This window comes from Furipterus horrens, unplaced genomic scaffold (assembly GCF_987537825.1).
Source record: "Furipterus horrens unplaced genomic scaffold, mFurHor1.1.pri manual_scaffold_5, whole genome shotgun sequence".
In the NCBI taxonomy this organism is placed as follows: domain Eukaryota; kingdom Metazoa; phylum Chordata; class Mammalia; order Chiroptera; family Furipteridae; genus Furipterus; species Furipterus horrens.
Window position 1 is genome coordinate 173209876 of NW_028327175.1, and position 17690 is coordinate 173227565.

Below are 17690 nucleotides of genomic sequence, written 5' to 3' on the forward strand. Positions count from 1 at the left end.
TTTGTATTTCTTGTTGGATTCCTGTGTGGCAAACAGGAAATTTTCATCTTAAGTCTTTGCACTGACATTGGCAGTCCAGGCATTTTCCTGAAACACCTCTCTGAAACTGTCCATTCAAAACAAATCCAGACAGATGTGTGCCTCAGAAGCTGTTCTGGAGACATGGTTGGGCCCTGCTCCTTTGCCTCCTCTCTCCCTTTGTTACAAAAATAAAAACAAAACTCAACAACAAAAATCTCCTTTAATCCTGGTCGGTCAGGTTCTCCTAATGATCTGGGTCAGGTTCTAGAGACTCCTCTAAGTCTTTCAAAAACGTTCATTACTTCCGACAAATTTCCCTACCTCTACATTCACAAGGGGCTGCTCAAGCCTCAAGCAGAATTCCTCTAGTTAAATTAGCATTATTGTATGAGCCAATAGCCTGAAGGCCATCAGCGAGAGCAAGCATTTCACACCGTTACAACCTCCGTAAATATTTAATGGGTTAAGAGTGAAAGAAAACAAAAATAACCTCCTCAAATAACAGAGGAATGGCTTTTCACTTTACAGATCAGGGCGATAGAATTTCTTATTCTCACACCACTGTCTCCAACTTTTGAGTAATTTTTGCAACTGTTGCAAGTGAAACTGTTAAGACAAAAATAAAGAGCTCCACTACCAACAGTGAAAACAACCGAAATACCTTGCCTTTACCGAAAACGGAAGTTGACTCCAACGCTCCCACTAATCTTCCACTGGCCACGCCCCTCCAGCCCGGAACCCCTCCTCCCGTCTTCTGTTAAGAGATCTGCTCATGATTGGCTGGCTGTTCGTAGTGTTGGCCGCTTCTCCGGATATTGCGTAGTCACGCAGCGAGCCAGAGGAACTGTGCGCACGCAGACCGTAAGAGGCAGGTGGGCGGCCTGGGTGTGCGCTTCTGCGTTTAGCTGTCCCGGAAGGGGAACTCCGCGGTTGAGGTGACCGGGGACTGAGGTACGGCTTTTCCTACCCGGTAGGCACTGGATATGGCTGTGCTCCACAGTCTGGTCTCCAGGGCTCGCCGGTTGCGCCTGGGGAGGGCCGGAGGCAGCGGCGCTGCTGACTGCGTCACAGCCTGGTGGCGCATCAGGAACGACCTGCAGGTGACCCTGTGAATGTGGGGGCGGCGGCCGGGGGGCCTGGGGTAGGTAGGCAGGCACGGACTAGCCCTCGCTGCCGTTTTCTCTCTGGACAGCGGGGTGGACAGCGGGGTGCTGAATCATCGCCACCAGGCCGCGCAGCCGCCGCCTAGCCGCCGCCCTGCAGATAAAGGGGTGCCTGAAGTGGGGGTGTTGTAGAGTGTGCGTTGACTTTGGGAGACTGGAGGCTTGCGGCCAGCTCCTTTTGAGAGCTGTAGTGAGCTGCGTGAACACTCTCGAAGACCAGGCCCCTGAGCTCGTAAGTGCTCACAGAAGCGTGCAGGCTACTCATCTGTTTTGTACCTGGGGAACCTGAGTCTCAGAGGTCAGCACTCACACTTGCAGCAGAAGCAAGATTCCCTCCCTGTTCTATTAGGGGTCATGGAAGCCACTCTGAGCTGGGTCTCCTCCCAGTCGGTGTGTTGAGGACTGAGGGAGATACACCGCAATTATAGGCCGAGATGATGCAATGGCATGAAAGTTCTAGAAGGACTTGGTATCTTCTGAAAGGACATATGTCCGGTGGCAGAGTTGGAAGCACACTGAGAAAGGTATTTTTAAGCAAGGATTCTTAGATTTGGGGGCACTAGCTAAAATACATATTCCTTCGTCCCATTCCTAAATATTGAATCATTAGAACTCAGAAATCTACGTATTAAAATGCATCCCAGGTCTTTTCAATAGCTTGGTATATTTTATATTGTATTTTGAAGAGAAGTCATTTTTGACATGTTTGCCAGGAATTTGGTTTTCATTGATGTCTTTTAACCTTGCAATGCATTGTGGCCTTGAAGAGTTTTTTCTTCATTGGATGATATTTTTCCTAAGCTCAAAAGTTATACTACAGAGTTTTTTTTCTTCTTTTTCTTAAATTTATTGAGGTGTCATTGGTTAGTAAACTATATAGGTTTCAGGTGTACAATTCTATAATACATCGCCTGTAGGTTGTATTGTGTTTTCACTGCCCCAAGTCAAGTCTATAGCGTCTCCTTTTAAATTTTCCCATTGAGTGCTGGTATAAATCTTAAGTCAAAACCACATTTATAAAAGCAGTTACACACCCTGTAAATTCTCTTGAGATATTAACATTCACTCTTATTAACCACGTGACTTACATAGTCGTATGTTCTGTTGTGCAAACTGGGCTTTAAACCTAATTTGGTGCTCCATCTCAAACTGGGTTTTGTGGGATGGATTTCTTGAATTTAACAAATCAAGCAAAGGTTTTATCATTAACGTTTAAAAAGGTCTCTTTTCTGCTGAAAGATGATTGGCTCCTTCTTGTCCTGGACCCCAAATGTCCTTTTCTCAGTTGGTTAATGCATAATTTTTTGTCTTTGTCTCTGTCTAGCATTTTAGATTGGCTTGGTAAACCTGGTGCACCACCATGCTGGCCGCAAGATTTGTGTGTCTCCAGGCACTACCTTCCAGGGTTTTCCAGCCAGCTTTAAGCAAGGCCTCCCCTGCTGTGAGGAATTCCATCAGGAAGAATCAATGGCTTTTAACACCCAGCAGGGTAAAGCTAAAATGGATGTTTTTATACTGTCATCTCTCTCTTTGTGCCCCTAGGACCATGTATTTTTGGTGTGTGTGTGTGTTTTTTTTTTTTAATTGTAAGAAGCTTCCTATTCTACTATTAGTCATTTACTGGAGTAATTAGCCCTGATAATGTCCCAGATTAGCTTTCTCCACACAGGTTTGTATCATTCTGTTTCATCTTTTATCTCATGTGAAAGAGAAAAGGAACTATAATTTTTCTTTCTTTACAGCTCTTACAGCTTCTCATTTAGAGTAGTTTGTGAGGGACTGAGAGCTGTGGTGTAGCATAGAGATCATGGTGCCTGTAAGCAAAAACTTAAGAATTTAGGATTATTACCAGTTGACCAACAGAAATTGCTAAACGTCATTTCAGCTCTTGTTTAGAAAATAGTAAGATCGGTCAGGTTAGAGAGAAACCCATTTCCTTTGATGATAGTTATCTCTTCTGGCATTCAAATCAGAAATATAAATTTTGAAATGTGAATAAGGAAATACACAGAATGTAGAAGAAACAGTGTTTTTCATCTTAACAGTTTCATTGTTGAAAGGAGCTAAAATATAGGTAGGAATCATTCCTCCCTATGGCTTTGTGTTAAAGAAAACCTTTGTTGAGCTCATTTCCCAGATGAAAAAAAAATTAGCTAATATTGAATGCATGATTTTTAAAAGTTAGTGATTAAATATAATTATAGAGATATAAATAAAATCTGTAGTTTATAAAATAAATAATCCTGAAACTTAAACTAAGAAGTTAAGTTGTCATGAATTAGTCACTTTGAAAGTAGAGCACAGATAGGGTCTCCATTTAATTTTTTAGATTGGCTAACATACTTTCATTGTAAAATTACATACATGTAAAGTACCAAATTACTTTATACAGTTTTCTAGTGTAATAAGAGCCTGTTCATTTTAATGTTAACATTGTTTTGTTGTGAATGGTGTATGTCTTTGTTTTCATGTATATCAGGAATATGCCACCAAGACAAGAACTGGGATCCGACGTGGGAGAACTGGCCAAGAACTCAAGGAAGCAGCACTGGAACCATCCATGGAAAAAATATTTAAAAGTAGGTGTTGGTTTTTAGGGTTTGCTTTTTTGTTTTGTTTCGTTTTAAGATTTTATATATTTAGTTTTTAGAGGGGAATGGAGGGAGGAAGGGAGGGAGAGAAACATCGATGTGTGGTTGCCTTTTGCGCACCCCCAACTGGGGACCTGGCTCACAACCCAGGCGTGTACCCTAACTGTGAATCAAAGTGGTGACTCTTTGGTTTGCAGGCTGGCACTCAATTCACTGAGCCACACCAACCAGGACATTTTTTTTTTTTAAGATTTTTTTTTTCTGGCGGCGGGGAGGGAGGGAGAGAAACATGAATATGAGAGAGATACAGCGATCTGTCGCCTTTCACACTCCTCAACCAGGGACCCAGCCCACAACCCAGGCATGTCTCTTGACTGGGAATTGAACTATCAACCCCCTGGCTCTATAGGCCAGCACTCAACCCACTGAACCATACCAGCCGGGGCTTTAGTTTTTAACTGAGGTTCATAAACATCTTCCTAAAAATATATGCAAACTTAAGTATATGTGCATTTTCTGAGAAGAAAGGTAGTCATTTTCATCATTCTCAGGGATCTGAAGACCCAGAAAAAAATAGAATACTTAACACATTTAGTGGTTCCCAGTCACAGTTCTTCCAGTGAAAACATTATTTTCACCATTATTTCTGTGTATAGTCTGTTAAGGAAATTCATTTGAAGTTGCGTGGACTTCATTCAGGCATATAATATTTGTGTATATTTCAGGTCAAGAATAAATCATCAAAACACCTATGTTAATAAAAGTCTAGCTGTTCAGGAAGGATCCTCTTAACTGGCTACCCATTATAGGGCCTCTCAGGAAGCAACCCCATTTGTTTCATAGTTTGGATTTCAATTTTGCAAATTCAGAAGCTAGATTGTTAATCTACCCAAAGCCTATTAAAGAACACTACTACTCCTTAACCTTACAAAATGGTAATATATTATACTGGGAGAGAGCCCTAATTGGTATTCCTCCGGGTATTTCTGATTGTTACACTGGCTCTAGAAACCAAATTATATGACTCCTGTGGCCACAGAATAGTAACATTCTTAGTGAAGAAATGTAGACTAAAAGGAGTAAGTTGGTCTTTATGAATACCTTCATCCAGTTAAGAGTTGGTAAGTTGCTTCTTTCTCAGTACTAAAACAAGAGCACCCTCTCCCTTAATTCAGCGGCATAAACACTAAGTTTTTCTTGGGTTTCTTTTCTTTTTTTCACTCCATATAAAACACCATCTTTGCTAATTGCACTTGAGACAAATGCAATGTAACTGTTAACATTTCTTTCTCATCTTTATTTTCTAAGTGTCATGAGAATACACCCAACTCTTAACTGGTGAAGTAATATATATCACAGAAGTCTTCCCACATCTACAGTACACTGCCTTCAGTTTTGTTGGTGTGAGATTAAAGGTTAAGTCATTGTCTTTGTACTGGTCATTACACCTGTGTTTCAGCAGTTTTTTTTTTTTTTTTACTGGTCCCTTAATTTTAAGACTATTTCTATATCCCCATATATACTAATTATGGCTGTTACAAAGAAGTATGTGTATGGTTTGACTTCCCGCACTTAAATCTTGGGAAGAGGCTACAACCAGCATTTTAATTTAGTCAAAACATGACAGGATTAACCTACATTTCCTCCTGTGTTCTACAGTTGATCAAATGGGAAGATGGTTTGTTGCTGGAGGGGCTGCTGTTGGTCTTGGAGCATTGTGCTACTATGGCTTGGGAATGTCAAATGAGATTGGAGCAATTGAAAAGGCTGTGTAAGTAATTTGTTCCCAACCAATTCTAGCCTTGAAGCCACCAGTTTTCTTCTCATCCTTATCTTTCTGCCACTTTTGGAATGTTTTACATCTAGTCTTCCCGCTGTATAGAATATATATGAATAAAGGTAGAATCTTTTGTTTTTTTGACATAGTTATTCAAACCTAAATAAAAATCTTTTTCCAAGGGTTTATGTGTTAAAGTAAGGAGAAAATACATTGCTTTGTATATGAACCAAGTACTTATGTGTCTTCCGTCATTTACTTTTCACGGTAACTTCAATATGCATTATTTCCATGATAAGTGAGGGGAATAAGATTTAGAGCAGTAAGGTGATATTTCCCAAGGCCTCCCAGCTAGTCTGATTCAACCAAAATTTACATCCAGAATCTTATAAATTAACCATGCTGTGTTTTGTTACAGAATTTGGCCCCAGTATGTGAAGGATAGAATTCATTCTACCTATATGTACTTAGCAGGAAGTATTGGTTTAACAGCTTTGTCTGCCCTGGCAGTGAGCAGAACTCCTGTTCTCATGAACTTTATGATGAGAGGTTCTTGGGTGGTAAGTCCATCTTGTTTTTGTTTACCTTTTCCACTGCATATCAAAAGATTAGACCAAAAATACATACATATATATATATATATATATATATATATATATATATATACACACACACACACACACATATATATTACAGGCAGGGTGTTAAATGGAAAGACTGTCTTAAATTGAACAGGTTTTCATTCAAATAATGAATTATTAGTGCCCCTGAAACAAAGTAGGAAGTACATAGTGAGGTATATCAGCTATTATTCTTTGTTGAATATGTATTTTATAGTGACAAAGGGGTTGGAGACCAAACTTATAGGAATGTGCTTTTTATCTAGCAGCAGATATCAAATGGTCTCTATTTTATATATTTATTTTATAGCTATTTACTAAAAATAAGGTAGATTCAAAACCATCTTCGAGGTCAGTGGAAAGTAGTCACAAAAACCCAAGCATTCTATGCTATTAAGAATAGAATAGTGCAGTGCTGCAACTATTCTGGATTTTCTCGACCCTACATAAGGTATATTGAATGAGTGTTTCTTGTATATTTGTCATTTACTAGATTTCAAAACTGATTTCAAATGTGGTGTCTTATTTCTCTGCTCTCTGGTTGAATAGATGAACTGGAGTAAGTGGTGAAGGATATACAATAAAAAGTACAAAGTTTAAAATCAGTTGAAAGACTGTTTTTGTCTTGGACTAGTAGGAAATTTCCATGAAGGACGGTTTTATCTCATCAGGGCATTGAAGCCTAGCATTTTTTATTTTAGGAAAGGATAGGGGTAGTTCAAGTTTGCAAAACAGCTTGAGCAAAGGAGGTAGTCATGAAAAGTGGCTTTACAATTCCATTTGAGTATTTGAGGGTTGGGATGTGAAGAAGGCAATTAGAAAGTGGATGTATGATTGCCAAGCTGAGGGAAGTGCCTAAGCAGTGAGGGGCCATTGCAGATACTAGAACAGCACAGGTCTAATGGGTATTTGAGTATTAAGACTAATGTGGAAGAGACCAGCAGGTGTGCTAGCCGAACCTTTGCAAGACCTAAGACTAAGGACGACTGCATGAACTAGAGCAATGAGTGTGAGACTGGAGGGGAAGGGAAAATGGGAGAGTTTATGTAATACGTAGAGATTTCCCATGGCAAACCAATTCTCTCCACAAATTCATCTAACTTCCAAATTTGTGTATTTCCACTATAATATACACTCCAAAAGAACCATTTATAGTAGCATAGCCATTTGCACAGCGTGGTATTCTTAGGATATTCCTTCTCAGCTGGGTGTCATGAATTGTCTAGCTTAGAGGTTCATGAAGACAGAGAATAAGCATGGTGTATTCTCACCAGGAATGTCAGTTTTAATCAGTAGTAAATAATTTAAAATAGTGCTTTTTGTAATAAAATAAACATGGCTATATGAAAATATGCAAAAGAATTTAGTACCTAAAATAAGAGATTTTGTGCATGGCCCAAATTATCAACTCTATGTGGATAAAAGATCACTCTCACACACTGTTTACTCTCTACTTAAGTAAAATAGTTTGAAAAGCCAGACAGATTCTACAGAGATGAAGATGTAGTTTTGGGGAGGGGAGTGGCAGGCATACACATAGATAATGCCAGAGTTTGTACTAAGTGCTTCTGGAACAGAGGAGAGGCCTCAGACACCTTGTTAACAGCAGGCAGGGAACCTACAATAAAAACTTCCAGAAAAGAAGGTAATCCTTGAATAAGTTAAACAGGAAAGATTTATTCTTAGGCACAATGAACAGAACTACAGAGGCATGAACCTGCGGCATGTTTACAGCCCTACTTGGTCAGTGCAGCTGTAGCGTAAAGAAAGCTGAAAGGCAAAAAATGGAACTGGATCACAGAGGACCTTGAAAAAATATAATTGCAATAATCCTGAAAATGCTTTGCACAGAAATGTATGAAGTAGTTGTTTGGGTTTTTTTTTTAAACTATTTTCATATATTTAATTTTAGAGAGAGGTGAAGGGAAGGACAAAGAGAGGAGAAACAGGTGTGAGAGAGAAACATTGATTGGTTGCCTCTTGCACACCCCCATCTGAGGACCTGGTCAGGAAGCCAGGCATGTGCTCTGACTGGTAATTGAACCGGCAACCTTTCAGTTGCCAGGCCGGCGCTCAATCCACTGAGCCACATCAGCCAGGGCTGAAGTAGTTTTTAGTAACTTTCTCTGTTGGAAAATGGTAGAATAGAACCCAGTGTGCTTTTCTATATTAAATGAGTGAAAACAGCTGCTCTGGTTACTTGCATTATTAGATCAGAGGTTGTGCGTTCAGATGCATGTGTGTCAGATACTGAAGATGGTGAGGCAGGCCTGGTATGTCACATGGTATTATTGGCATCTCAAGAAAAAGCCTTTTCAGCTAAAAGCATTCACATTCAGTTATTTGGCCAAACAAAATACCTGATCCTTTGGACAGAATCAGTTCTGTCCAAAGGTGACAAGTGTGCAGTTTCTCCTTCAAATTTCCTAAAAATTCATTCTCATCTTTCTTCCATTACTTATATTTCTTCCTTGTTGTATACACAAAGAATCTTTAAATGTTAAAACAGTGAAAGTCTAAAGCAAAGAAAAGGGACAAGAAGGACCAAGTCAGTCAGAAAACTGGGAGGATAGAAACGGTCTTATTTCTCATCTTTTTCACGTGCTTCTGTTTTTCAGGTTTTCTTTTAGCAAATAAGGAGTTCAAGGCAGTGTACTATATATATTCTAATTGATACATCATAACTAATAGTTTTAAATACTATTTGTGCTATACTAAAATAAATATAATTAAATATTATTATTCTGGGGTTCTTATAGGAATTCTGTTAAACCTTGTCTAAAAAGAATAAAGTTTTTAAAAGATATTGTTATTAGTCAAAGCTTAACTCATTCACTTAAAGCTGTCTGTAAAACTTTATGTATCGCAGTAGGGGTACTCTTGCTAATTTGGCCAGACTGAAGTAAGGCCTTTAATGTGTTAGAAAAATATAGGATTCCGTTTATTAGCCTTCATTTTTGTAAACATGGTTTATTGGAGGGACTAACTGAAATCAGAACTTGAGGGTTTCTACTTTGTTGTTGTACAAGGATCAATTTTTCTTAGTAGTGCCTGTCTTCCAGACAATTGGAGCAACCTTTGCAGCCATGATTGGAGCAGGGATGCTGGTGCAGTCTATACCATATGACCAGAGCCCAGGCCCAAAGCATCTTGCTTGGTTACTACATTCTGGTATGTTCTCATTTTTAGCCTTTATTAAATAAATCTTGATTACTACCTTTCTGGTGGCTCTTCACAACTATAAATGCTTTTTACATAATTTAACCCTTGTGTTTAGAAAACGCTTATAATATTTTGCATTTACTACTGGTTATATACTGAGACCATGGACATTCCCGTTATTAAACTTGTCTCGTTTGACATCTAGTATATGCAGAGATTTCCTTTTATGTATATTGTCTAATACCAGGGAGATTTCAAATCTAATGCACATCACTTGAGAATTGTTTTTGTTATGAATGTTTAGAAAAATAAATGGTGAAAAGAGTAGGAGGTAAGACGTGAAAGAGTAAGAGAGGAGGTTTTTGCAATGGAGCATTTGGAGAAAGAAAGTCTGGAAGATTTTTGGAAATGCACATTTGTGTCTTATGTGTTTAGTTGGGTCAGTATTAAGATTGTTCTTGGTACAAGGTTACATTGGACAGGGCAATGGCTGTTCAACCCTGGTATTACAAGAGAGTTCTAATATCCTCTTAAGTATACGTTGTGAATTTTCCCTTAATTGTTGTAAGACAAATATTTGAAAGTTTAGACGTTTTCCACCTGAAGTATCCCAGGATATTCTGTTTCTGGGTTGAATAAAGAACCAGCCAGACTCATGTCCTTTACCACAAAACAAGACGTTTTCTAAGCATTTCCCTTAAACTTTTAGGGAGACAGGCTCTGAAATGTTTTATCATGTTAATAAATGGAAATTAGGTTTTTGACATTGAGTAACAACAAATTTCTGGTGTGAAATGTGTCATATTATTCACGTGCTATCCTTATTTTGGTAAATATGAAATAGCATGATTTCCCAACCTAGGTTTTCAAGTCTCTTTCATTTGGTGTTAGATTATTCAACCACCAGTATTCTCTCTGAAACTTTATAGGACTAAACACTTGCCGCTTGGAGGGAGATGGTTCCTTATCTTCTAGTACCAATAACGTTCTTTTAAGAAAAAAAAATTATTCAAAATAACAGTGTATACATTTGCTAAGAATGTATCCTTTCATTGAAACACCAAAATCCTCACCATCTGAGTTTTAACATTTACATTTATGTTTCTGAATTTCTGGATTATAGTATCTTGGTCTGAGAGCAGAGTTCTGCACCTGTTTACCATTTTAGACACTGCATGCCTTGAGAAAACAGGATCAGTGTCTTTTTATCTCTGATAAATAGTAGATAGTCATTTGTTGAATTGGGTTAAAATAGCTATGTATTTTTAATTTGAGCTTAGAGAAACATTTTTACCTGGTTTGCTCAGAAAGTCCCTTTTAATCTGATAACATTGTACCATATAAATTACTTGAGTCAGGGTATTTTATGTGTGTTGCAGAGGTGGGGTCCCCAAGACCACCAGTTTATCCAGTGATTGATTTGTATTCAGAGCTAAGGTTTATTACAATGAAAGGATGCACAACTGGGTCAGCAAGGGGTAAAAATAGAGGTCAATGTGGCTCAGTTGGTTGGAGCATTCGTCCTGTACACCAAAAGGTTATGAGTTCGTTTCCCAGTCAGGGCAATATACCTGGGGTGCAGGTCCAATCCCCAGTCAGGACGCATGTGAAAGGCAACCAATTGATGCTTCTCTCTCTTTCTCTCTCCACCTTCCTCCTTCCCTCCCTTTATTCTTTCCTCTTTCTCTGAAAGTAATTTTAAAAATCCTCTCAGTTGAGGAAGTACAGGCAGGTTCTGGGGTCTAAAGAAATAGTCTTTCAGTGCTCCTTTTCCTCTGAGGGGACACATTGAGAATGCGAAACGTATAATAATGTGTGATTTCTCTGACCAGGGAAGCCCAGTGGAGACTCAGTGTCCAGGGTTTTTATTGAAAGCTGATTGTGTAGGCACCCTTCCACCAACTATCAAAAACCAGACTCCCAGAAGGAAGGCAGGTCTTCAAAATAGCTCAGTGTTTCCACAAGTAGTCTGAACCCTATCCATTAGAGAATGGTTCAAGTGCCAAGTTATCCAAAGAGTCAAGAACTAATCTGGTAATCAGGCCTTTATTATAAAGATAGCCTTAGGCCTGCTATGTTAACCCATTCCTGCACAGTATGAAGGCCGATATTTTTTTTTCAGTTGTTCAGAATTTGCTTTATTCTTCATAAATATCTTATGAAGCTGTGCAGACATTAGCATGTTCATATTTCCTAATTGAGGAAACTTAGGCTGGGTGAGGTCATACACCAGGAAGCACCAAAGTCAAGACTGACACCCCAGCCTAATTTCTTCAAGGCCTGCACTCTATTTTATTTGCTGGCTTGATTGAGGTGGGACCCAAAGGGAGTTTGGATGATCCAAGGGCAACTACTCAGCATCAAAGGGACATGAAAGCTGGCTTTGACCCAGTATTAACACCCAAGTACATTTTCATTTTTGTTTTTTTCCAGATGTTTAGCACAGCTGTGGTCACAATCAGGACGAAGTGATACTTTGCAGGAATTACTAAAATGCTCATTGCAAAGCTATTTTAATTGTGTTATATCTACAATTTTATTGAGATATAATTGACACATTATATAAGTTTAAGGTATAATACAGCATGTTGATTTGACACATTTATATATTGCAAAATTATTACCACTAGAGCATCTCCATTTCATATTTACCATTTCTTTTTTTCTGGTGAGAATATTTAAGATCTTTCTTAGCAACATTCAAGTATATGACACAGCTCATTTGCTAAAATCACTGTCAAAAATTCAGAAATAATAGAAGTGAAAACCAAGAAATTACTGAAGTAGTAATTATTAAAAGTTTTATTGTACACACACCAAAATGACAGTCTGCAAACCAAGAACACTTAACCAAAAATATGAAATGAGGCTTAGGTGTGTTATTATAAAGCAACTTACATAATAAGAAAGCAGTGGCTATTTGTTCTTTACACAGTGATTGGTTATAATAGAATTTTCTGTGGTTACCTCATATCATTCTTGGGAGACAAACAGTTCAAATATTACTTGTGGTTTCCAGAGGCATAAGTAAGAAATGACCCAGGTCAAGTTAGTCTTGCAAAATAAGCTAAATTGAGCTTTATTTGTATGACTAAACTGGTTTTGTCTGCCCATGCGAAAGTTCAGGGCTGGTCCCCATTTTTTTTACTTGTATGTCACTGTGGTGTACATTAGATTCTCAAACTTGTTAATCTTATAACTGGAAGTTTATACTCTTGACTGTTATTTCCCCACTTTCTCCATCCCCCTCCCGGCTCTTGGTAACCACCACTGTACTTGCTGTTTCTCTGAGTTTGACTCTTTAGATTCCACATACAAGTGAAATCATATATTTATCTTTCCCTGTCTGACTTATTTCATTTAGCATAATGCCTTCAAGGTCCATCTGTGTTGTCAAAAATGACAAGATTCATTTTTATGGCTGAATAGCATTCTATTGTATATATACACCCATCTTTATCCTTTCATTCATTGATGGACACTTAGGTTTTTTTACATATCTTGGCTAAAATGCAGCTATTTCTATGAGATCTTGATTTAAAATATTTTTTATATAAACTCAGATGTGGGATTGCTAGCTATAATTTTTTGAAGAACTTCCATACTTGTTTTTTATGGTGGCTGTGCCCATTTTACTGAATGCCAGTTACCTTTCCTAGAAGAAAAAATATTTTTTAATTCATCAACAGGAAATACAATTAATTACCTTACTACTTGACCTAGAAACATTATTCTCAACAAAAGCAATGCGCTGGCATTGAAATTTCATTATGAAGGTAGCTGTGTGCCTGTTCCATGAGTTAAACTATGCACATTTAATGTTTTAGAAAAGTATAACTTATTCTACTCACCACTGAAATAATGCCTTATCTAAGATTTATTTCTTAGTTGAGTTTTATTTATCTTTTTAATTATATTATTGTTAACTCATTGTAATTTTTAGAGGATGTTTATAAATACCTGAGAAGTTATTTTTTTACAAGTTGTGATAACATCCCCTATTAAGACAAGGTAACAGTAGTGTCCTTGAAGTTTCTACATTTTAAGATTAGCATAACATACTCATTTTCTCATTTTACTTTGTTTCCTTTTGGCAGCAGTAGATTTGACCTTGAGCTATACGTTTTAAGCTATTTTAATCTCAATTCTTACATGTATGAATATTGTTAGAAAGACTAATGTTAGGTTCAGATCCAAATAATGAACTATATAGAATTAGGCAAAATTACTAAAAAATTAGATTAGTATTTGTACTTGTGATTGTGACTTAGTGTTTGATTGGAATAGTGTTACTGTTGTGATTTTGGATAACCCGAAGTGTTGGTCGTAGAATTTTGGGGGTAGTATTATCTAAATAAGGAGATGTTTTGTAATCATACTGTTTACCAATAAGGTATAATGTGTTCAAATAGCATGTTAATTAGAAGTGGTATTTCCCCTTTGGTTGTTATTTAGTAAAAAGTGACCACTTGCTCTTTCTCCAGGTGTGATGGGTGCAGTGGTAGCTCCTCTGACAATATTAGGGGGGCCTCTTCTCATCAGAGCTGCATGGTACACAGCAGGCATCGTAGGAGGCCTCTCCACTGTGGCCATGTGTGCACCCAGTGAGAAGTTTCTAAACATGGGAGCACCCCTTGGAGTGGGCCTGGGCCTTGTCTTCGTGTCCTCACTGGGTAAGCCACTGTGCTTTGACACTTGGTTCTTGGTTCATGATGTCCCAAAATCATCTTCTGTACTCGGGTATCGTACTAAAGGGAATCTATTTAGTCATTTTTAAAAGTTATGTGCTAATTAGACTAGGTTTTCTTATTTGGCCTCATGGCAAACCATTACTATTGTTTTGAACTGAATGCACATAAAATTAGACTGCACTTAATACTCAGGAGTTTTCTGAGTATACCAAATAAATATTTTTAAGTAAGTTAATTATAAATCCAGTTATAGAAAAGTCTTTTTAAAAAATTTTTTTTTTTTTCATTTTTATTTCAGGATCTATGTTTCTTCCACCTACCACTGTGGCTGGTGCCACTCTGTACTCAGTGGCAATTTATGGTGGATTAGCTCTTTTCAGCATGTTCCTTCTGTATGATACACAAAAAGTAATCAGGCGGGCAGAACTAGTACCAGTGTATGGAGTTCAGAAATACGATCCCATCAATTCGTAAGTAGTCTTTAATGTCTTTGTTACATAAAGACATCTGTGTTATTTTGTCCTGTTTTGTTTTATGACTGCAGTCATTTCCTAGGGCCACTCTACTCAGTTATACAAACTGGGTGGTTTAAAACAATAGAAAATTATTCTTACAATTTTGGAGGCCGGAAGTCTGAAGTCAAGGTGTCATCATAGTTGGTGCCTTCAGAAAATTAAGGGCGAATTGCTTCCATGCCTCTCTCTTAATCTTGTTAGCCAGCATCCCTTGGCTTGTAGATACATCACTCCAATCTCTACCTCTTTTTTTTTAATTAGTTAATTAATTTTTTAATTCTTTTTTTATTTTTAAACATTTTTTACTGTTTATGCTATTACAGTTGTCCCAATTTTTCCCTTTGTCCCCCTCCTCCCAGCTACCTCTGTCTTCACATGGCATTCTCCCTCTGTCTCTCTCTGTCTCTGTCTCTTCTTAGGAGGACAGGAGTCATTAGATTAAGGCCACTCCAGTATTCATCTTAACTCACAGCTTAATTACATTTATAAAGATCCTGTTCCTAAATAAGGTCACATTCACAGGTGACCAACGATTAGGACTTAAATATATTTGAATTCAACCAACAACAGTTACTATTTTATTTCTATTGCTGTTTGTTCTGTTCTCTCTCTAGTAAGTTGTGTACCCACAGAAATTTGATTATATTGTAACTAAGGATAATACTTACTTAGTCAGCTAATTCAGAGTATTTTTAATTAGCCTGTGGTGCTCAGGTAGATCAATTAATTTTTATATTTAATAGACTTTAGAATTGAAGAAAAGATTTATTAGGTATTCATTGGAAAGTGTACTTGAAATGTTTACTAGAAAAGCCTGTTTTATTAAAACTTGGAAAAACCTTAGTGTGAAAATTTGGGGGGGGGCGGTATTCAAATTTAACTTACATTAAGTGTTATATAATAATGCTTTTTTTTTTCCCCTTGGCCTCTCTACCAAAGTAGGTTATTTTATTTAAACAATTTTCTTGAGTTTCATGGTGTTAACACATTATTTTTAAGTAGTTTATTATTTTTTTAAATTAAAACTAATGGTTTTTAAAATGCTGCTATAATGCTTACAGGTTTATAACTGTTTGGGTGAAGTAGGGTTGGGGTGTCAAGGGGTTATATTATATTTAAAAATGTCAGACTTATGTCTAACACATTTTTGTAAAGGTGTTTCTTTGGTTTTATTTTGATTTTTCTATTGCCTGGCACCCACTTTTTTCCCACAGTATATTAATAGTAGAGTTTTAGAGAACAGAGTAATGATTTTTAAACTGCCCTTACCATTTAAAAGATTAATCTGCCAGAAGAAAGTCTTGACTGTTTTCTCATCTAGGACTTCCTTAGTTGGCATCTTGTTTTTAAAATTTCTACCTTGTATACCTGGGACAAATAATTAATATTGCTTTTTCTTTTCTAGATTAAGAAATAGTTTTTATCATTGTTATTAAAAAGTGCATCATATTTAAACAGGCTTTTTTTCTTCTAGGATGCTGGGAATCTACATGGATACATTAAATATATTTATGAGAGTTGCCACTATTCTAGCAACGGGAAACAACAGAAAGAAGTGAAGTGACTCAACTTCTGACTTCTTTAATGCACTAGATATCTTGTTTAATAGGAGCAGGTATTCATTAATAGTTTGTTCAAGCAGCTTTCGTTGAAGTTTAGAAGATAAGAACTTGTCGTCATGGTTGAAATGTCCCAGTAATGTGATCCTTCAGGTCTGCTTTTTCTTCTGGAGAATAAATTCAATAGTTCTGTGCCAAGTGAGCACACAGATGTTCAATTTTTATTTTGAGTAATTCTAAAATGCTTCAGTGAGTATGAAAACTGAGGCTTGTGTTGTGGGAATTTAAGGGTTTTATCTTTTACATTTCTTTGGTTAAGTGAAAATTAGCAAACTTGTATTTCTCTGAGTAAATTTTGGAATGCAGAATATTAACAAGTAATGTCATGAGCGATACAGAGTATTGTTAAAGGGACCAGAGGGAAGTAAAGGGTCACCTGCAGTCTTTCTTTGAATACTTAAGACTTCAGAACTTATTTAACTGGTGGTGAGCCTTTGAGAAGCCATCACTTTTTGCATTTGTCTGCCGAACTTATCCGAAGCATTGAGCATTAAACAAAGACCAAAGTGATGCATTTTCCTGGTATTCCTTTTTAGTTCTCTCTTTACAGTGTAGATGTGATCATGTTTGGCTTCCCATTGTTTGACATTGTTAGGACACTTTAGAATTTTAATCATATGAAGAATTCCTGATACATAATATGTGTGCGTGTGTAAGTTTTACTTTTGAATATTCTAGAACAAAATAGCTTTAGAATACTTTCTCAGGATAAAATATTCAAAGTATACAAACAATATGTTCGTCATTGCTGAAATTTTTGCATATTTATTCAAATGTTTAATAGAATACATGCTTGCTTTTTTCATATCTTCAAGCTTTGAAGCTTTTATTAGGAAAGCCTGTTTGTGGCTTACACTTGGGATATGAAGGCAGTTTTTCTCCTGAGACTTGGTTTCTTGCATTCCCTCTTAGACCAAGCACTAAAAAAAGGAGAGCAAAGCTACTCTTTTCTTTATGGACTATATCAATCAAAAATGTAATGGGCAGAATGCTTCATTAGAGTGTCCCTAGCAGAATTTTTCTTCTCTCCTACACAGACTGTTACTTAACTCCTTTGTGACATTTGTAAGTTTTTGATAACAGAAGAGTTATTTTGGAAGTTCTTAATGAGTGAAGTAAGTGTATATGATTATTGAAATGATTGGTGTTTTTGACAATATTTATTACAGTAATCCAGAAATAACTTCTAAACTCCCTCAAGTTACCTAGGATGCTTATTTTTGAAATAATAAAGGTTCCAGCCAGGTAGTGATGGTCTGTCATTTTTCTAGCTGAACCATATGCATACCATTTGAATAGTGGATTTGTTCAAGAAAGCAACTTCTTTTCCTACCAGTATAGTATATATAGTACAGTGTGATTATGATCATGGTATTTATAGCCAGACTGCCTTTATATGAATCCCAACTCTTCCACTTATTTCTTATGTGACCTAGGCATTACTTAACTTGCCTGTGCCCATTTCCTCATCTCTAAAATGAAGATGATAGAAGAATCTACCTGAAGGTGAAATGTGATGGCACTTGTAAGT

At 37.1% G+C, this 17690-nt stretch overlaps 1 protein-coding gene across 2 annotated transcripts; it reads left to right on the forward strand.

Moving 5' to 3' along the window:
• Nucleotides 1-845: 845 nt before the first annotated feature.
• On the forward strand, nucleotides 846-16119 carry GHITM (growth hormone inducible transmembrane protein). Of its 2 annotated transcripts, none has more exons than XM_090278315.1 (9): nucleotides 846-991; nucleotides 2509-2673; nucleotides 3664-3763; nucleotides 5435-5546; nucleotides 5971-6112; nucleotides 9235-9343; nucleotides 13819-14007; nucleotides 14324-14495; nucleotides 16015-16119. In XM_090278315.1, exons 2-9 carry the CDS (start codon nucleotides 2545-2547, stop codon nucleotides 16097-16099), a joined length of 1038 nt encoding a protein of 345 aa, XP_090134441.1. In that variant the 5' UTR covers nucleotides 846-991; nucleotides 2509-2544; the 3' UTR covers nucleotides 16100-16119. The 2 variants fall into 2 exon arrangements, with proteins under 2 accessions (XP_090134441.1, XP_090134440.1); XM_090278314.1 differs by having other exon boundaries at nucleotides 846-972.
• Nucleotides 16120-17690: the final 1571 nt, after the last annotated feature.